The 21,208-nt window shown below is 38.2% G+C and overlaps 3 protein-coding genes across 3 annotated transcripts; all 3 read right to left on the reverse strand.

The window, feature by feature from the left end:
- Nucleotides 1-894: 894 nt before the first annotated feature.
- Nucleotides 895-10,168, reverse strand: LOC101302820 (BTB/POZ domain-containing protein At1g04390-like). The gene is given in 13 exon segments (XM_004295642.1): nucleotides 895-2,007; nucleotides 2,102-2,271; nucleotides 3,142-3,220; nucleotides 3,312-3,439; nucleotides 3,946-4,585; nucleotides 5,745-5,897; nucleotides 6,649-7,579; nucleotides 7,659-7,725; nucleotides 8,107-8,330; nucleotides 8,483-8,632; nucleotides 8,735-9,242; nucleotides 9,678-9,804; nucleotides 10,068-10,168. Coding segments are annotated over 9 exon segments (2,706 nt in total). The 3' UTR covers nucleotides 895-2,007; nucleotides 2,102-2,271; nucleotides 3,142-3,220; nucleotides 3,312-3,439; nucleotides 3,946-4,140.
- A 688-nt stretch (nucleotides 10,169-10,856) lies between these two features.
- LOC101306413 lies at nucleotides 10,857-11,557 on the reverse strand. The gene has a single exon (XM_004294167.1). It carries the CDS (start codon nucleotides 11,522-11,524, stop codon nucleotides 11,213-11,215), a length of 312 nt encoding a protein of 103 aa, XP_004294215.1. The 5' UTR covers nucleotides 11,525-11,557; the 3' UTR covers nucleotides 10,857-11,212.
- Nucleotides 11,558-12,110: 553 nt separating this feature from the next.
- On the reverse strand, nucleotides 12,111-17,014 carry LOC101299559 (T-complex protein 1 subunit gamma-like). The gene is made up of 13 exons (XM_004294143.1): nucleotides 16,891-17,014; nucleotides 16,632-16,693; nucleotides 15,971-16,043; nucleotides 15,763-15,830; nucleotides 15,526-15,595; nucleotides 15,151-15,219; nucleotides 14,907-14,978; nucleotides 14,300-14,373; nucleotides 13,523-14,185; nucleotides 13,296-13,421; nucleotides 13,048-13,152; nucleotides 12,870-12,944; nucleotides 12,111-12,649 (listed from the first exon to the last, which is right to left on the reverse strand). Exons 1-13 carry the CDS (start codon nucleotides 16,913-16,915, stop codon nucleotides 12,461-12,463), a joined length of 1,671 nt encoding a protein of 556 aa, XP_004294191.1. The 5' UTR covers nucleotides 16,916-17,014; the 3' UTR covers nucleotides 12,111-12,460.
- Nucleotides 17,015-21,208: the final 4,194 nt, after the last annotated feature.

Here is a 21,208-nt window from a genome sequence, read left to right on the forward strand (position 1 = left end):
AAGTATAAGAAAATGTTTGAAAACCCAGTAGTCTTGAGCAACGTACTCATGTAATTCATATGATAGTTGAAAAACGAACAATTTGATCTGACCTTTTTGGCTTTTGGTGACAAATACTTTTCGTTTCTTGTGATCATATACCCGTGAGACATGATTTTCCGATCAATCGCCTTAATCAGTGGGGGTTTGAGCGTGCTTGAGTGCTTGACCATGACTCATGCCAAGAGTTAAAGTGAATGGACCCTCAACTTCCACGTTCATTTTCCATTGTGTTTGATCAAGGACTCATGCCAATTCTCCAAATTAGCAGCCAGGGATTTCCACACCTTTGAACACGAATTCCGTCGCGAAAAGCGCCTTGATTTAGTGACAAATGACACTGCTAGTTCTCCAACCTCAGTCAAACTCGTCACCCTCCATAGGCATCAGCAAGGTCCTACTGCATTCACCTGCACTGTTGCAAAGTCGCAAAGCAAACCATCATGGCCTTCTTTTATGTCACAAAGGAGGCCCAAAGGGAGACTGATTTGAACATGGTGGAAGAGAGGAACCCAGCTTATAACTTTCATCGTATTGTGCTCTCCAAAGAGCAGCTCTTCTCAAAATCTTAGAAAAAAAAGAGAGGTGCTGAGTTGGAACATTCTAACAAAGGATTCTTGTGGTTCCGGAGTGGTGAATGATGACTAATGAGGGAAAGCACTTCGCTTCCATGATTTTGACGTTCCCGTAAGGGGTCATTTAATCATAAAATGATGAATCACCTGGCAATGAAAATGTCGTCGTTGAAAGAGTTTACTTCAAAATTTTATGAATCAAACCTTTTTAAGGCTTAGCTTACATAAACTTTCATGGTATAGAAAGCAGCATAAGTACCAGCTCTTACTTTCAAAACATCTACGAATATACAATACTACAGTCCCGGCATCCAAGGCAATCATAACACTCTTAAGAATGGGTTGACCAGAATGTCATCTGTTTCGAAGATCATCCAAGCCTACATTCTATAATCACCCAAATTTGAGCTGGGGAACCGATGGAGGACTGGGATGAGAAGCATACAGTAGTGGTTTAACATTCCACCTTCTATTGCTGCAACTCCAGCTGATGGTAGGTTTATTATGGTAACCAGGTCTCAGCACGAAGTGCGTTAAAACCATGTTGGAGATCACTTGATGCTTAAGACATTCAAGAATGAAGTTGATAATGGCAGACTCCGTGGCTATGACATTTTCTACAGCAATGTTTTGTTGCATCCAGGAGCAACTGGTAGCTGGCCCAAAAACCCCCTTCTCTGTGCTGCTATGTTGGCTCATCTTGAGGCCGAGTGGATCTGGAGGATCGACTCAGATGCAATCTTCACGGACATTGGGTAAAAATTTCCTTGAATTCAAAAGTCAATCTTCATAGGTAAGTTATTTCCAGCGGCACTGAATGACTCAATCAGCTCTGATATACCTTCTTGTAAAATGGAAAGAAACTGGTGGGACAAGACTTGCATAAATAGTGAGTATGGCCTGATTGGCACTGGCTGGCAAAAGTGAAGTCTGAAAACATTACAAAAGGGTAATCTGAGATTCATGCATAGGTGGAGATGCTGAGTAGGAGACATGCAGAGAAGTTCAGCCAGTTCTATGGTACAAAGAGGAAACAATATCTGAAGGGGTCACTGGAGAGAGTTTCAGAGGGCCTTTTGTCAAAAACTTCACCAGGTGTGAGCCATGCAGTGGGGAGTACAACAACAATCACAAATGAGAAGTGATTTGGACTGGGATGCAGAAGGCTTCTCTTCTTCTTTTTTATTTACTTTAGCGCATAATCAAGTACTTAGCAGATTTCACTTTGTACATCCGAACCGAGCAAACGTACCGAACCCCTCAAAAGTGTCTCCCATTTGATTTCCCTTCTTGAGTGAATACTCCTCTTCTATGCAACTCTTTCCCATATTTTCAGACAGTATCGGTTCTTCTTTGCCACCTGGTTAATTCCAAATCTATTCTTGTTTTTCCTCTATCAAACCCGACAGTTTTATGGTTACTTGTGTTCATGCTACGTGTATAGTCTTCCACTTAAAATAAAACAAAGATTAGCTATTGGTACATACCTTCCTCCTTATTCTATAATTCCATTTTGTAATAGAATTGCCGCAACGATCTTCTTTCTTCATGGTTGTTCCACTAAATCCACCCGAACTTATGTACAAGCATCACCAACGATAGTACCGCAAGGGAGAGAAGGCATGAAGCTGAGGAAATAGGAATTTGAAGAAACAACCTAATGTTGAAAATAATTCTAAAAGTGTCAGACCATCTTCTGAGGCTTAAACATATATATCACATACTGCATAGAGCCTAGTATCTCAAATGATTATAAAACATCTGATGTTCATTTTTGTTACTAGTTACTAGTAAAGATAAACCTAAATCTCACTTTAAACTGAAATAATTTCAATATAACCTACTCCCACAAACTCCCACAAACAGACATACACACAGACATGCATATCAAGTATATAATGATATGAAACTGGACTTAAAACTCTCAAATAGAAATTATGGGAGTTTACCAAGAATAAAAGAATGTAAAACCTAGACATTTAAAAGTCAAGAAGTATGGTCAAAATTATACAAAAGTTAGTAATGCTCATTCCTCTATATCTTCAAGTAATGAAAAGCCAAGTGCATCAATTATTCATTTCTCACGTACAAAATCAGAGTTTGTGATCATATAAAGTGCTTATGTAGATGGTAACAGGTGAAGGATTATGCGAAGCCTAACTATTTGCTCAATTAATTCACATTCTAGACCAAGCACCATCCCTTTTCCCCAGCATAATGTGAGGATTACCATCAACAGTAAAGAAACTTAGCTAAAAATTAATTAATACCCTCCATTTTTTTTTTCAGATGTTGATCAGGAAGACACTGTACTTGAAATTATATATCAGAACTGCTATGCCGGACGTTGAAGAGATGGACCAAGCATGAAAGCTTACCACTTTAACTGAACTAATTGAGCCTGTATTTGATTCTATGTTACCAAAACAACATGATGACAGTAATATGCATTTTCTGAACAATTTGCATGTTATCTAATAATTTTTCATTTTGAAAAGTATATGTTACTGGGAGTATAAACTTCAACCTGCCAAGAAATGATACACACGTCTGATAGCTGTAATCTGCTCAAAATTATAACTTGACTGCAAGAACAACTGTAATACCTACACGAAAGGAAGGGTAAAGATTAGAAAAATTATTCAGTAACTGTTCTCTCTAATATCTATTGCAGGAAAAAGAAAAAAGGTACCGAACTTAGAAAATCATCAGACCAAAGAAGCAAGCCTCAACATAGATGAAGTTTCAGCCCAAATATCCAATCTCCACGCATCAGTGTAGATGGAGGAGTGTAAGTTAAGGGATCTGGTGCCCTCTTTACTCACCTATTAGAGACATGCATTAGTAACACAGAAGTTATAGAAGTACAAATGCTCAGACAAGGTTTGATGTGCTGAAACCCCAAGAACAAAAGGAGACACTATGAAGCAAAGAAACATAGTTTTGGCCAACAAAGAAGAAATAAAGAAATATCTCCTCAAAATGATGCCTTATCTACAACCTCTCTGACCATCCCACCCAGTCTCAACATGCAAAGGTGAAGTCCATAAATACATGCAACAAGCTTCACCAGCATTTTAGAAAAAAATACATGCAATCCCCTAGAATCTGAAGGTGTCTCTTGGAATAGATTAAAGAGAGGAGGCCATGAATTGGCAGGAAATTTCAATAATTTCCAAAAAGTAAGGAAATGAGGTCATGGACTGTGTTAAATAGTGAGCCCAAGTAGCTGTAAGGAAGGGGACCAGAAAGGACAAGGGACTTCAGTATCAAAGAGGGAGAGTCTTACAGATGGAGCATCATGTATAAAATAAGCATGGAACAAACTTACCCTCAAGTAAAAGTTTGTACATCTCAAGCAGGCAATCTATGGGTTCAGGTCCATAAATGATGAGGCTGTCGTCTAACTCTACAAGAAGTTCCCAAGAAAAGAACATAACAAAATTGATGTACCGGACAATCCTCCATCGCACTACCTTGGAAAAAGTTGTCATTTTCACAGTTCCAAATCAGTATGAGAATCAAATCACTGAAACTGATCACCACCCTGTTGGGAGAATCGAACTGACGCTAGCCGAACCATATCAGCCAGCAGTTCATCAAGTGTTTCGAGTTCACCAGAATCACATAACTGACGATATACAGGAGCCATATAAGTCACTGCAACCTCGGCCAAGTTCCAGAGAGAGAGATTTGCAGCAATTTGTAGTATTTTGATAGCCAACTCTCTTGCAGAACCAAGACATGACATGATGACATCTGAACATGCTTCCTGAACATCTTCCATAATCCAGAACTCAGAAAGCCAGAAAAGCTCTACATATGGCTGTACCTCATCTAACTTTTCTTCAGTGTTCATGTTATTCCATATACATCCCAAAGGAGGCTTTGGCAGGTTACCAGAATAGAAGTAGTCAACTAGTTTAACCATTGCCTCCCAACTGATTGAGACCTTTACGGCTTGTGAATTGCTACACATATTACCAAAAAAAAAAAAAAAAAAAGAAGTAAAAAAAGGTGAGCAACAGAGAACACTTGAAACGGAAAGAAAATCAATGTCTCTTATTCAAGTGCCAAGGAAGAATCACAAATTAATACAAGTTCAATTTAAGTCAATAAATTGCACTTCAGTTGAGAAGGTAATAACAAGTTATGCAAACCTGCTACCTCTCCATTAACCTACCAACCTTGGAAGGAAGTACAAACTACAAAGGTAACTCACAAGCATCGGCACAACAAGTTCTTATAGTTAAATGACTTAAATCTCAAAGATGAAGTTGCAACTGAAGAACAAATGTTACAAAAAAAAAGAAGCAAATTGATGGAGAATACGGTCAGAATATCTTTAAGTCAGGATTTGGGTAAGTTTATGATTTCTTTCTTATTTTGGATATGTTTTTTTAGGGAATCTTTTAAGTTCTAGAATATTAGGGTTACTTGATCCTAATTGATCTAGGGTTTTAACGTCTCTATATATCGCCTTTGTAGTCTTTTAAGTTCAGAGTTGAATTAACAAAAGTTTGAGAGCTTTGCTTTTGTCCAGGTTTGTGTGATACAGCCTAACCATAGGTGTGATGCCAACTGGTGTGATGCTAGTAGATCTATCCCTTTCTTAATTCTGTCCTTTAAGCCCTAGTTCTAGAATTTGCCCTATTTGTCCTGCATCACAAATACTACCCCCAGAATCTGGTATAATCATATCTCTTAACTTCCAACGGATTATTTTCAAGAAAAGTAAAACATTAATAACATTTACCATTTCCTGCTGACAAGCTATCATACAAGATGCATTTGATAATTTAAAACAACCAACAGGATGCTAGGCATTAATCATAAGGCTACAACACATTTAATGAATGTACAAAATAGTTACTTTTATTTATAAATATTTGCACATGAGAAGATCTTTACATGTATGGCAGCATTTATATGACTAACATTATTTCTACAAGATCCTAACTAAGATGTGAGTTACTTTTGCATACCATTTATCATTTACCCAATGTTAATAACACCTTCTGGAAAGCAACATCTTACGGTGTGTTATACAGACTACACTTTTACAATTTTCAATAGAAATGTGAAATTATGTGGGTGAATATTTATATCCGTAGAAAAATTGGCAAATACCTCTCCTGCATTCCTGACTCAAACAAGGCCCTCAGATAATCACAACTTGCTGACAATACAACTTTGTGAACATGCATGTGAGGCACTGATAAAGAGCAAACACCACATGTCCAGCCCAAAAGCTTTGTTTCTTTAGCTTCTAAGATGACATCCCTGAAGCCAAAAGCACACAAATATTACTACTGCACATTATTGCATCTGGAAAACCAATTAGTAGCATGGATGTAAGACTACAATTACATTCGCTAGAAACAATTTCCCTCTACTTATAAGACCAGTCAATCATGTTATCCATAAAAATACTGCAAGCCATGACTGATATACTAGTAAACATAAATGCTGTTAATGGATCTTGTTTGAATATTTTGAAGCCCGTTGATATTTCATTTCTTCTGGATTTCCAATGAGAAAGAGAGAAAAGAAGAGGAGGAGGAGAGAGAAGAAAACTGATAACCACTATAAAAATGTTTTGTAAGTTTTTTATAAGTAACCATTCAATATTTACTCCCCCCCCTTCTCGCTACCTCCCATCTTTCTTCTTCCCTAATCTCCTTTCTTGATCTCTATTTCATTAAATACAAAATAATTAACGAAGAGAAAAATTTACCCAAAATGGGCCTTTAGCTTCTAGAAGGCTTATCAACAGTCCCACAAGGTGTTTCAAGCAATATAATATATGCAGCAAGTAAATTGGTTAGACCTAGACTTCACCAGGTCCCTTGAGTTGTCAATCCAAGACAGGCTTTATTTGAACAACGTCAAGAGATACTCAGATTGTTATATTGTCCGCATACTATACACTTCCTTATTGATGCAAAAAAGTGAAATACAAACTTCATAAGAAAGTTGAAACAACAACAAAGCTGATGTGATGCAACAATATAGAGTATAGAGGAAATCATACGAGAAACGATGTCCGGATGGACCAAGAGCTGCACTGAGATCAGGGCTGGGAAAAGCAGTGCCCCACTTTGGACGTTTTCTACAAAGCATCTGTAACAGAGGCTGCAAATTACAACGTTTGGCAAGAGTCCTCAACTTCTTTGCAAGTTCATCTTCTGCTTGTAGATATCCCAAGTAGATATACTCCAACAACTTCACCAATGCTTGGTGATCGACATGAGCGGATAGTCTTATGTCTTTCTGAAACTCTTTAGAAATCTCCATAGAGCCTGTCACTGAAGAATGATCAGATGTTATCTCACTAGGAAGCCGCCCTTCAGGAGGCAGTAACGATGGACATTGGATTGCAAGCACCACCCCATGAACACTGCAACACTCTCCATTTGTGAGAATGAATTGTAAATCAGCAGAATCCTTATCATTTATTGCTTTCCCAATCCTTTTCATTAGGTTACTCGGAAAACCATAAAACCCAAAATAACTCAGAACGTATGCGGAATACCATTGCACCCCAGGGGTACCATTGTTGTTACAGATGTCCTGAAGTTTACTAACTAGTTCAGCTTCAATATGAGCCAACGTATTCTTGCCGGCAGTTCTGTCTAGGTCATTTCCTACATATCCAGAATGCTTTATCAACTCAGCCAGTCCCAACAAACTGTACAACAAAAGAATATCTTTCCCTTCCCAGTCTCTGGAACTTGAACAACAAATCTTCTCATGGAACGCATTATGCAAATGGGGAGCAAAGCTCAATCTTTCTACTTGGAAGTGATTACTTAAGCACCATTTCATGAAAGCAAATAGTGTTTTTAACCCTTTCTGTTTGATAATCCAGACTTCATACTCTTCCAAACGGGAATAGCATATAAATCCCATCAAATAAATGATAATTTGGCGATTATCTGGTATTGCGAAATTCCCAGATGACAGATTATTAAGAAAACGCATTAAGATATTCAGATACTCCAAGCCCTTTGACTTCAGTATTTCAGACAATATGAATCTAGCCCTTGATGCAATGTATTTGCAGGGAGAATAAATCATCATCAGAACTGCCCTTGTTGCTGATTCACTTATGAAGGTACCAGCAATGTCATTTTCATATACTTTATGCCATTTCTGAATTGCCTCAACAAAGGTCAAGCTGTCAAAGGACATCGAGAAAAAAAATATCAGAAAACTAACAGCTAGAAATAAGAATGGAAAGTGTTGAGGAAAATGAAAATTGTAGGCTGTAGCATCACCAGATGCAAGAATTAATGAAGTCGAACAACGTTTTATCAAAAGAAAGTGAACTTCTTTTAGAGATGAATTCGTACCATGCACATGCAATAAGCATGTTAAAGTAGAACTCAGTTTTAGGGTTGAAATCCTCCCCACAATGTATCGCAAGCCATCCAAGAATATCCCAGACATAACTCCTCAAAGAAAGTAAATAATTAGCATTGAGACCCTCCTTAGCAATAACTATCTGCTCTTCCATTGAAATGGAATCTTCATACGATTGGTTGTGAATATTTTCAAGGAGGAGGTTGAGAAGAATTTTATCGATCCCTTGTTTCCAGAAGTATATGTGATGCTTCCCTGCCCAACGAGTGATCAGAGCCAAGCGGCATGCCTCCAATAGCAAAGACATCTGGTCGTTGGTAACCTTTTTAGAATGTGAGCTCCAGTCACACAGTCCAGAGATGATGACTTTAATAATAGGTCGGCAAGATAAACTAATCATTTCTGAGCATCTTTGTTCATTTATCTGCAACAGAAACCATAACAAAAATATCTAACTAATTGTAATGGCATGTTCGACTAACAGAACAAGCTTGTACGGATATGAGATAGAATCCTTACCGCTAAACACTGTGCCAACTTGAATGCTTCAATTCTAACAGAATAAGGATATGAATTGCCCATGCATTGCACCATCTGTTCCAGAAGTGCCTCTCCATCTTCTAACAGTTTCTTGGCCCCATTACCACATAAAGCTGAAAATAAGTGACAACAACTTAATTTGAATATCATAGCACTGAAGCTAACTAAGAGATATTCACATGGAAATGATGTGTTTTGCTATTAAAGATTCTTACCTACAGCGAAATACAATTTCAAAACAGCAACTTTGTGATAAACATCTCGCTTTATAAGCATGTCATTCAAATCTTCCATTAGTTTAGCATCACTCCAAACATAAAACCTAGATGGAGACCACCACCATAGTATTGTACTCAATAGTAAAGCCATCTGTTGAAAATATTCAAATGGCTTCATGCATTCTGAAAAGGACCGTAAGTTACTGATAACTTGAGATACACTTTCTGTTTTCTCAAAGATGTCCCAAACTTCTTTTGCATTCTTCATACTGAGATTTGTAAGGATAACATTCAATGCTGCAGCACATGATATCGCAACTTCTGTTTGATGGGCAGATAACAAAGATGACAGAGGATTAATGAGATCCAAAGCATCAAGCTGCAGTGTTGATTTGGGTAAAAGGCCAACTAATTTTACTGTCACATTTGCTGCCATGCTCAATATGGACCCCTTATTGGACTGAAGTATCCAGACTAATGCTGCAACGATATCGGCAACTGAAGCCTGCAAAACGGATGGAAAGATGATGAGAACATTCTAAAGTGGAATCAAATACAGCTCAAAACCGACACATTACATGTCTTCAAAAATTTTAACCTGGATTTTATCCAAAATTCAATTACGGAGGATCCATGCTTTTACATACATACCACTTAAACTATAGAACTCACATACACAGAAAATGGCTATAGCTGTCAGAACGCACATATGCCACAGGTAACTTACTGCATTAAAAATTAAAATCAATACGTCTATTTGAGATGTTTACCTATTTCGATACTAGAGGGAAAGTACATATGAATTGCCTCAACGAATAACAATGTCATATGAGTAGAACTGCCAATCAACCATATTATAACAGCTCAAATAAATGAATAAATAAATAAAAGCCTATAATCTTAGCTTCCAGGAAATTATAATCGAAGACTATTGTTATACCTTCAAAAGCGGATGGTGCAGCTTATCCCCAGAAACGGAATCGAGAAACGCAGCAATAGATTGGACCACATGCCTCTGTATCTCAATATCCTTACACTGCCATCTCCTTGGCTTGTCTCCATACACTCTGCAAGACAAGACACAACCTAGCTCAATGGCGCATATGCGCATCGCTACCTCTAAACAATCCAGTCATACAATCTCAACACATGAATTCATCATCCACACATGACCTCAATTCAACTCTAACTACTCTCTTGTAACAATAAGGTTTATTGAATCCGCATTCGCAATATAGCACTAATGCAATGCCGAGCCCTAGGTGATCAAGAGCTGAAATTTAAACAATCCGAATAACAGAGAAAATTAATTGAATTGAAGAGTGGAGACCTGGTGCCTAGGTTAAGAGCGTCGTGGAGGCGCTGGTGGCGCGTGTGGGTCTGACTATTGATACTCCGGTTGTTATCGGTGCCGTGTTTTGAAGGTCCCATCTTTTTAACAATCTCTTCAGAAAACGAAGGTGACGGACTGATTCTGAAGGCGGTGAGCGTCTGACCGTCTGTGAATATTAATCATCTAGCCTCCTTTTTCTGGTAACCCAAAATTACAGTTTTACTCTTTCTAAAATAGCATTCATTGGAGGTTGACGTAAAAATCATTTCCGACGCTAACTTGTGGGCAGAAGCTTCAGAGTTTGTGGGAGTCACTGCAGCACTGTGATTTTTGTTTTTTTGTTTGTTAACTGAAAGCTTTGAAGTACTTGCAGGTAAATACACAGTGCTGAAGATGTGTATTTAGGGTTAAAGTTTCCCAAAATTCTCTATTTTCTGAAGATGTGTTCTGCAAGTATACATTATGATCCAAATAATTTTGTTGATTTACTTAATGAATCAATAAGTTTTTATTTACCATATACTGCAAAATAAGGGTCTGGGATGACATGCAGAAGATGAAATTTTCATGGAATGTTGCCTGTGAGGCAATGAGGTTCTTTCCTCCTCTTCCAAGGAACATTTAGAGAGGCCATCACTGATATCTCCTTTGAAGGCCAGCTATACCATTCCATAGGGTTGTAAGGTAATGAATCAGCTATGTACTTGCACAACTCACTCTACTCGAGCTACTAGAGAAATCTCAACTGACACTAACGTGTATATCGTTTTCAGAAAAGCTGAAAACTAATGTGTTGCTTCTTTTATATCCCATTGCTATTATCATGCACCGGAAATCTGATTATCAAAACCTTCGTCTCATAAGGTGGAGTGAAGGCCTTTGAATACAACAATAAGGGTTGGTGATTTTCACATAGGAAACTCTTGTCAAATCAGTCTTTACTTAAAAGTTCACCTTATTCTCAACCCTTTCAACTTATATCCAGTGATACTAAGAATGATACTCTTAGAACACCAGATAACCTAAGTCAAAGATTGATAAGCCTTTGCTACTAGAAACATGACACTTATTGAAAGCACACAAACAGAGAAACTCATACTACTGAAAGCATACATCAAAAGGGAAAGCCAAAGTGGAGAGCTTTATTTGGTATTCAGAGCAGGTGCAGTCTTCTTCGGAAACCTAGCACTATTTGTGTTTGATTCATGAGCAGCTTGTATGTTATCAGAAGGCTCACGTCGCATCTGGGACTGGTTGCTAGAATCATCATGACTATGAGAATCGGTGCTCTTAGAAATGTTATGAGCAGCGGGAAATAGATCAACAGGCTCAGACTCGGCTATCTTTCCTGCTTCAAGAGGTGTTCCATTCACATAACCAACCCTCACTGCTTCATCTTCACTATGCCTGGCCTGTGAAGTCGCATACTTTATGTCATCCTTGCTCCCTGCCATTCTCTCTATCTCTGTCTCTCTCTCTCTCTCTCTCTGATCAATCCTACATGATTTGCTCTTTGCATGAATTTAAAGCTGTGTTCTATCTTTACGTGGCAGATTCACTTCAGAGGAGTGTGACAAGTATACCTTCTACTGTGTTCTATGACTTCTATCTTTACGTGGCAGATTCACTTCTGAGGAGTGTGACCTTCTACTCTGTTCTATGTGTGACAAGTATACCTTCTACTCTGTTCTATGACTTCTATCTTTACCCCTTCTTCTGAGGGGTGTCACCTTATCTTTACGTGGCAAATTCACTTGAGGGGTGTCACCTTCTACTCTGTTCTATGACTTCTATCTTTACGTGGCAGATTCACTTCTGAGGGGTGTCACCTTCTACTCTGTTCTATGACTTCTATCTTTACGTGTGTGACAAGTTGTCGAGATTTAGGTCTCCATTTGTTGCACAAATGAAGAGGTTTCGTATGTTCCCTGTCAAGTGTCAACACTATTGGACATTTGGAAGGCGTCCAAGGAAGAAATCTGATGATAAGAGAGTTGAAGTTTCCAAAAACTCTAAACCCATAAGCTGTTAAGGCACAATGACAAAATACTTCGGATAAGTGAGTTAAGAATGAAGTGAACTGAAGTCGATGTCTACACAACTGGGGTAACTCAGTCTTCTAAATGCCTCATTCCATCTAAGCTAAAGAAAAAGAAAGTACTCCATAGCTAGATGAGAAGGCAAACTTCCTAGCATTTCCATCAAAACCTCTATTCTTTTCCCAAACCCTCGCCGAGAGAAAGAGAGATGAAGGAAAAAACAGACACACAAGCACCCGAGTAATAGGGCATTACAAAACCTACATAACATCTCTCTTAAACTCGTAATGTTCACTCGAGTCGAATGGAGAAGCGACTCAAGATGCACTAAGACTTGAACATTGGAAATCCTCACTCAGGAATGATTTGCTCGTTATCTGCATCTCCTTCAGTCTCAACCTGAGGCTTTGAAGGAGTTTTGCTTCCAGCAGGCTGCTTCTTCTTAATCCCACTCACAATGTCATCAATTCTGAGAAGTAGGCAGGCACTTTCTATGGCAGTCTTAAAGGTCTGTGCCTTCACATTGTAGGCATCCCAGATCTGGAATCAAAATATAAGCAATTAGCAAATATATATACATGTGTATTGGGATGCTCAATAATGAACATTAAGAAATAGGTGGCGGAAGGCTAGTAAAACACTAAAAGATGGTGACAGCACTCCAGTCACATGAATGCTACTTAACAAGTCAAAGGAAAACAAGAAAAGACCAACTCTAATATGTTGGCACTACAATTATGAGAAAATGAAAAAATTGTACCTTTTTCTCTTTTACATCTGTCATGGCACCAGTGTTACCATCAATGCCAATCCATGCATTTTCACCATTTGCATGCTATGGAATAGAATCAGGTCAAAATAAAAATGAGGCTTTAGTAAGTACATAGAGAGAATATAATGATACTAGAACAGAACAAAACTATAGAGCAGAATCAAACCTTTCCTTGCAGTGCGGTCATCGTTCTAATGACATTAACCCCACAGTTCTGAGCCAGTGTTCGTGGTATGGCCTCAAAGGCTAAGGCAGCAGCTTCATATGGCCACTTCTCCACCATAAAAACACAAATTAACCCCAAAACTACTTCAGAATGCAATCAAAGTGAAGCAACAACTAGTTCTTTAGAGTGTTCAGATTTTCAATCACTTTACAAGGATACAAGACTTTGGGATGAGGAAAGAGCTTTACCTTTTCTATACCTTCAATGGATGAGCTCTTTTGCTTCAATGTAGCAGAAACAGTCAACTCCGAAGCACCACCACCAGGAACAAGTTTTGGATTCTTCAGGATATTTCTTGCTACTGACATGGCATCCTATGAACAGAACAGAATTAATTAATATATTTCAGCATTCTATAATTTTAGTCAACAAAATTGGAGAAAGAAGAAAAGAAAAACAATAAATAAAGACATACCTGCAAATTTCTCTCCACTTCATTTAACATATCCTTGCTAGGACCTCTTAACAGTACAGTACATGCTTTGGGATCTTTGCAATCAACAATGAATGTAAAGTACTCATCTCCAATTTTTTTAACCTCAAATAACCCAGCCCCAGTACCAATATCAGAGTCCTGCAATTCATCTGGTCTGTTGACAATAACTGCCCCACAAGCCTTGGCAATTCTGTTATTATCTGTTTTTCTCAACCTCCTGATTGCAGTAACACCGGCCTTGCTCAGATAATGGCATGCCAGGTCACTAAGCCCCTTTTCTGTAATCACAACATCTGGTTTGAACTTCAATATCTGCACACAAAGGCCCTCAATGTATTCTTCTTCTAACTTTAGTAGGAGCCCCCAATCTTCTTCTTTAAGCAACTCGGCATTTGTTTGGTTCTCTCCTTTCTTATATTCCAGAGGACAATCAAGAAGCATGATCCGCGGATTGACAATCTTTCTTCTCATTTTTCCAGGAGCAATGACATCTTTGTTGATCATTACTCCTTTCAGAACCACTGAATCTTCCAACTGGCCACCAGGAACCTTCTCAACCTTGATGTACTTTTTAATATCCACTTCTCGCAAACCCTGCCCAAGGTCCACTCCAACTATTCGAGTTGCATCAAGGGCTAAATCCTAAGTTCACCAAAAAAGAAGCAAACCACTTACATCAGGTTAACATAAGTTTACGGTCTTACTAAACTAAAAGACTTGGAAATCAGTAAACACTTATCTAGAAATAGTACTTACAGCAATTAAATCCCCGAATTGGCTGGTGAACTTTGTACCAATACAACTTTTAATCAGCCCCAACATTGTTGCACCTGCCATGTAATGTGTACATAAGTTGCATGGCAGAAGTACAAAATGATTACTTCAAGGTGTTCAAGTAAGAAGAACAAGCCAAATGAAAAGATACTAGCTTATCATTTCAAACTATCAATGGAAGTACAATTCAGAAGTTAAATATGTTTTTTTTTTGTCACACTTTAAATTCTCGATTCAATACATCTGAGAATAAAATCTGATAAAATGCAATCAGTGTTGAAGTTACAATCTCGGAATGGCCAATTGACACAAATGCTGGAGTCATGCTCCCATTTTGCCCTACAGGTGTCATCAGCGGATCTAGACTTATGCCTAGTTTCAATTTCTGTTGATCAAAAGCTGAAGCTGCTATGTCAATCGCAAACTGAATATGGTGGAGCACAAGTAGCAACATCAATGCATTATATTATTTACTCATGAATCATAAGTTAAACTAACTCAGAGCTTGACAACAAGATTCTGGACACTAGATACAGATACACTGTACACAGAAGTTGATGATGACTAGAAAATAACTAAAGAAACTTACGATCTGTCACGTCAATGGTCATGGCTATTTTGTCAAGTACAGCAATAGCATCTTCCAGAGCTTTATTGTAGGCTACAATGAAACAACAGAAAAGGAAATGAAATAACAGAAGAATAAACTTAAATAAATAAGCTTTATTGCAGGCTGCAATGAAACAACAGAAAAAGGAAATGAAATAACTGAAGTATAAATTAAAATAAATAAAGCTTTAAGTGAAAGAAAACCAGAAGGGAATTCAACTTACCTCGGCAAATGACAGTAGGATGAAAATGCTGGTCAATAAAAGTTTCAGCGACATGTAGCATCTCACCAGCTTCAATAAGCATCATATCAAATGTAAGACGGTATATAACTTTATATATGTTGCACTACATTTAAGAAAATAATAAAACCGCAGTCAAACTTTCTATATAATCATTTTCAAAGCAGCCCCTGACTTGAATCACCCACCTATTTACGTAGCAAATTATGACTTTGCGAAAAAAAAACTTAACAGGCACTTGTCATTACCAAACATAAAATATTGGGTTCATTATATCTTCACCAAAAAGAGAAGAAAAAATAATATAGTACTACAAATGCAGCATGTTGGTTTGAGGTTTTTGTGTTGAAACCATACCGAGAATAATGACGGATGTTGTTCCATCACCTACTTCTTCATCTTGTGTGCGGCTTAATTCAATCATTGACTGGAGTCACAAGATTTGGAAGACCATGGGTAAGTATCAACATAAATGAACCAAGTGAGAGGGGGAAAACACACACAACAAGAAGCAGACATTATCATTTCATGCAAGAGCCACCAATAGTGAGAAAATTCAACTTAGAGAAAGAGTAGTTCAAGAGAATATCGTGCCTTGGCTGCTGGGTGCGCAAGATCCAATTCACGCAGAATGGCATTCCCATCATTGGTTACTACAATACCTGTTAGCAACGAGGAAACAACTTTGTTAGATTTATGCAAATGCATTAACACAGAAAACAAAATACTTCAGGCAAATAGATACACAAGGCTCGACACAGATAAATTCAGTAAATTTTTCCACCGAAGGCAAAAAGATTACCTCCACTGGCATCTAGCAGCATCTTCAACATGGATCGAGGTCCCAACGTTGTACGGATGATGTCAGCAACAGCCTGTCATCATCAGAACATATATAAGTTTTATGGTCCTGAGACCTTAAATACTCAAAGTACCAAAAATGAGATATGCCATCTCTTTTCATAAACAGAAACCCTAAAACCTTAACAAACATGAACGGAAACAAGCTAATCACTTTCTCATCAAATAAGTATTCAATTGTTCATACTAATCTATTCAAATCAACATTGCACCTATCTCTTAAATAATTATGCTGTCTACCTTCCTAGAAGCACAATCTTCTCAAAGTTTCATAGTCACAAGGATAACGCGCACCCAACTCATCCAGAAACTAGATTACAGCCAAAACAAACAAACCAAAAAAACCAAACTTCTACGAATTTCATTTTATTTCGAATTTAACTATCCTTTTCCGTAAACAAGCATATTTAGAAATGATCTCCCCCAATACTGAGCTAGACATACACAAAGCTATAATATCTCCATAAACATGAAGAAAAAAACACAAACCCTAACGTATTTAGCAGATTATTAATAGAAATTTCTCGAAAACCCAAGTGGGTTTTACATTCCAATACGAAATGAAACGTGTGGATCCAATAGACATAAACCCTAATCCTCACCTTTGAGGCCTGGATATTAGCATGGTGCACTTTACTCCCAGTCTCCCTCTTCACAGAGTCCTCTGTTCAAATCAATCAAAACCAAGCAAGATCAGTCAAACCCAGCAAATGGGTTTTCACCGCAACACAAATCTCATCGATTAAAGCAACAAAACAACACAGAACACAAGCTTTTACTAATACCCAGATGAGCGAAGAACCAAAAGAAGTGAACTTTGAAAGTGAATAACGGATAGAGAGAAAGAGAGAAGAAGCTTACTGAGAACGAGAACTTGGGATTGCATGGTGGGAGTGAGATCTGTGTAGACCTAATGAGAGTGAGGAAGGTAGGTTTCAGAGGCTTTGCGAGGGAAACGCCGAAAGGGAAAAGAAACCTGGCTCTCTCTCGTTTTCTAGAGTGATCTAAGGTTTAAGCCTCATATATGGGTCGGGCTGAGTTTGTGGGTCGGGCTTGGAAATGACTGTGGGATGGGTCTGTCCCGGCCCAAATGAGAGCCGAACATACTAAGAAAACAATGACTGCTTCTAGAGAGTAGTAACAAATTTGGAACTAGCATTGGCAGGGAGAGTCGTTGTGAATTCGTCACGAAACAATTATCGAATGGTATATTATCACATTTGAATTATTTGAACTATTCTCACTATATTATCTATTGGAAGTTTGACTCTCGATAGATTCGTTATTGTATTTCCATGAGATTTGAACTCATGATCTTAACTTTGTCAGTCATATTACCAAAATGGCTCTACTTAAACAAACCAAAATGTGGGCAAACACTTACCTACCCGGATTTGAACACAACATGCACAATTGGTCATTCATACCGTGGGTGGGATGAAATTCAGCCTGTTTTGTTCCACTTAGGGTTCTCAAATCCACACTACATTTCACAAACACATTCTAAATAATTTCAGTACTAAACCAAAACATAAAAATAGCTGGCATATATTCTTCTTCTTCTTCTTCATTTTTAAACATGATTGTTGGCTTTTTGTTCTTAATTTCCACATATGACAGATGCATGCATGCACATGTTTTTCGTTTGGTCACAAGATGGAGGCTTGGAGTTTTTACACCATCTTTTGTTGTTTCATGCAACGGCCAATGGTACGAAGAAGCATCTTTGTTGATTTCATGGGTCCGTGTCCTTCCAAATATATGGAGCGTGATCCGTGTGGTGAACGTGCTACGCGTACATTTCTGTTGTCCATAGTTTCATGCATGAAGAACACATTCATGATCAGGAACACATTTCTACTATTTCTTTGGTGATATATATAGGATATGAAATTCACACACAATTTTTCTACTATTTTTTGTGACTTAAACTTTGTCTTTTTGTGAATATGTTAACTAAAAAAGATAAAAATGTGTGTGGATTTCAATTTAGGACCTGTGGATTTCACATCCCTATATATATTAGACGTAAAGAAAGGCTAAGATATACACATTTTGAATAAGCATACCAATACTAACAAAACCTGATTTTCCTCTCTCCCTCCTATAGAGAATTGACATCTGGGTGATCTGGTAACTAGATTGACACCTGGCTATTAGCTTGATAGTTCTTCAATTACCTTCTGTTGATTTATTTTTCCGGTACGTCTTCATCTTATGCTAAGATAATCTACTTTCTCTTTCGTTGTCTAATATCGACTTTTGCAAATTACTTTGTTTCAGACTAGATGTCTGGGATCTTTTTAAGAAAGGGGTTCGAGTGCTTACATCCTCAGTCGATATTTTACATATCTTCGTTGTCTAATATCGACTCTTGTCATGATTCTTATCTCCACAAATTGAGCTTTAATATGTCAGAAAGAGTTTTTAAGTCGCAGGTAGGCCTAATCGCATTCCAAGGCCAACGGCACACCCAAACTTGCCCTACTTTTTGGGCTGGGCCAGCCAACAGGTGGGTTTTGCTCAGTTACGACTTTCATAAATTTAGGTAAAGCGAAGGCCTGAAATAGCCATTACATACTATCATCTACCGATAGACAAGTAGTTATGAGGCATACCTCACCTAGTACATAGGATAGACTACCTGATGCAGCGGAAATATAAACGTTGGAATCCACCAACGGCGACTTGAATCCACAAGTCTGGTTTTCTCGAATCCACGAGAGAATCTAGAATCCACCAGAAAAGTTGAGAAAATCTCAAATGTTTTTATTAATCAAAAGCTGACGACTACAACTGATAAATGCTCCTTATATAGAAGAAAATAAACCTTAGGGCAACTAACAACAAAGCCTAAAAGCCCATGGATTAAAAGAAAACCAAATCCAAAACAAACTATTAAAAATAATTGCTGAAAACGAGTAAATCTACATTTTGGAAGCCTAAACGGACTTGGATTGCCTAAAAAGCCCATACATCGTGGCAAAGCAATGAGTTTAGTTCGTTGGGCCGTTCCGCTTCCGAAAAGGTATCATAAAGGCCAATCAGACACCGAACGCCAAATCTGGAGCAAACCAGGTTTAGACTTGTTCCGATCGATCTGCTCTTCAATCTCTATCGCCATATGTTCTATATCACTACCCTTTAGTAATCGTACTCATAAAATTACCTAGGCCTAGTAACCTAAAGGGTGAACCTATAGGAATAGAACAATTGAAACTAAAACCTAAATAAAGGATAGAGTTGGTAAGCCCAACATAGCAGCCCAATGAGGCAACCCAAGGAGAGTGCACGTCAGACCCATCAAGTTAGAATTGGACCAGCCCACCACCATCATCTGCATTCCCGAACAATCATGTCGACCAAGATCCGGCGGCCAAGCCTGCAACACCGCAACCATTCTTCCCCGTCACCATAGCTTCACCGTTGGCAATACAAGACTCCTTAGCCACGCTGCTGCATTTTTATGCCACCCTAGACTCATCCCCAATCTAGATCTTCACATCCAACACCGTCAAAGAACGTCATTGGCAGAAAGAACCAAACTCGGGCCCCAAACCAGGAGCGTACCTCTGCCGTCGTCGCACCAACCCAGCCAACCATGCCCTAAAATCTTACGCCACCTTAATCTCCTCCAGCATATCCCAAGAGGCCATAGACCATACCAGAAGCATTGTACTTCAATTACTTTAAGGATGAGAACGTTTCCCCATCTGGCAGCATACCTTATATATGACAACCACGAAGGCCGAAGACCTTCGCCGACGTCTAGGCACCACCGGACGAGATCAAAATTGAAATTGGAGGCTTGGAGGCGGAGCGGCGATAGCAGGCTAGGGTTTTTTTAATATTCAGGGGTTCACGGGTAGGGTGGAACTTCTTGTAAACAAATAACAATATTTTAAAATTTCACTCATATTCCCGGAGGGTTTTGTTGGCAATGATAGGATCTTACAGTCCCCCAATTCGGGCAAGGTAGGGTAGTTTTTTTTTTTTTTTTGATTGAAATGGAATTTTATTAACTTCAGACCAAAAGTCATATGGGTAATAATTCTCAAAAGAGAACCCCCAATACATCAAACATTACTATCAACAATTAATTGAAGGAGCCATTCAGGCCCTTGTTCTTTGCAAAACCAACCTTGTGCTAATGACAAAGCCTTTCTAGCTAGCTCATGTGCTACTGCATTGAAACGTTTCTTCACATGCCTCCACGAAACTATCTCAAAATCAGTCATAATCAATCTAACTGCATCAAGAACGCCTCTTATCTCGCTGAAGTCCCAACCACAAGTCTTTAAGCCATTAAGCACATTTAGAGCATCACCTCTTATATCAACATTTGATACACCTAGCTTCTTTCCATACTCAATTCCATACCACAAAGCAAGTGCTTCAGTGGCTTTTGGATTTAGAGAAAGAGGAAGCAGTACTAATAAAGCACCTAGAAGGCCATGTTCCGGGTTCAACACCACAACTCCTACTCCAACCCTTCCATTTAACTTATCCACAACCCCATCAAAGTACAATAGAGAACTAGCTCTAGGCCATATACATCGTCAGACGACACTTTTCAGATGACATATTTTGGACGATTTTGAGTTTGTGTCGTCTAATTAATTTTTCGACCATTCAGACGACATTTGTGAAGTATAAGTCGTATGAGTGCCATGCTCTCTTCATACTTCTGGATGTTGCTCAATTTGTCTGTGATATGCAAAATTTCAGACGACATATATATGCAGTGTAAAAAAGCAACATTTAGCAACTTTATAGTAATACGTCGGACAACATATAAAAGTTGTATGTGAAAGAATGTGAAATCTACTTTTAATCCCCTTTTTATGTACTTCATCCAACAACATATTAATGTCGTCTGAAACAACCATAAATCTTTGATTTATACCTCCATTTTGAACCCTTAAATTCACTTATTCAGACGACAAACAAATGACGTATAATAAACCCATAAAATTGAGTGTACGAACCTTGTAATGTATAACTTCAGACGACATATGAAAGTGGTCTCTCTGACCCTAAAATACTCAATTTATAATTAAATATTGAGTTTGGTTACCTTTTATTGTATTTAATAAGATGACTTATAAATGTCGTCTGAGGGAACCTGATATATAAGTTTGAAAAAGGGGCTCAACCTATTAATCTATTCATTAGACGA

This window comes from Fragaria vesca, linkage group LG3, assembly GCF_000184155.1.
Source record: "Fragaria vesca subsp. vesca linkage group LG3, FraVesHawaii_1.0, whole genome shotgun sequence".
NCBI lineage: Eukaryota > Viridiplantae > Streptophyta > Magnoliopsida > Rosales > Rosaceae > Fragaria > Fragaria vesca.

Bases quoted from the DNA above. Each gene is read 5' to 3' on its own strand.
- LOC101299559 (XM_004294143.1), bottom strand. From the start codon at position 16,915: ATGCAATCCCAAGTTCTCGTTCTCA. The intron at 16,694-16,890 runs GTAAGCTTCTTC...TGATTTGAACAG, and splicing joins ATCCCAAGTTCTCGTTCTCA to AGGACTCTGTGAAGAGGGAG. The intron at 12,650-12,869 runs GTACAATTTTTT...TTTTGATTCCAG, and splicing joins CAGATGTAAAAGAGAAAAAG to ATCTGGGATGCCTACAATGT.
- LOC101306413 (XM_004294167.1), bottom strand. From the start codon at position 11,524: ATGGCAGGGAGCAAGGATGACATAAAGTATGCGACTTCACAGGCCAGG.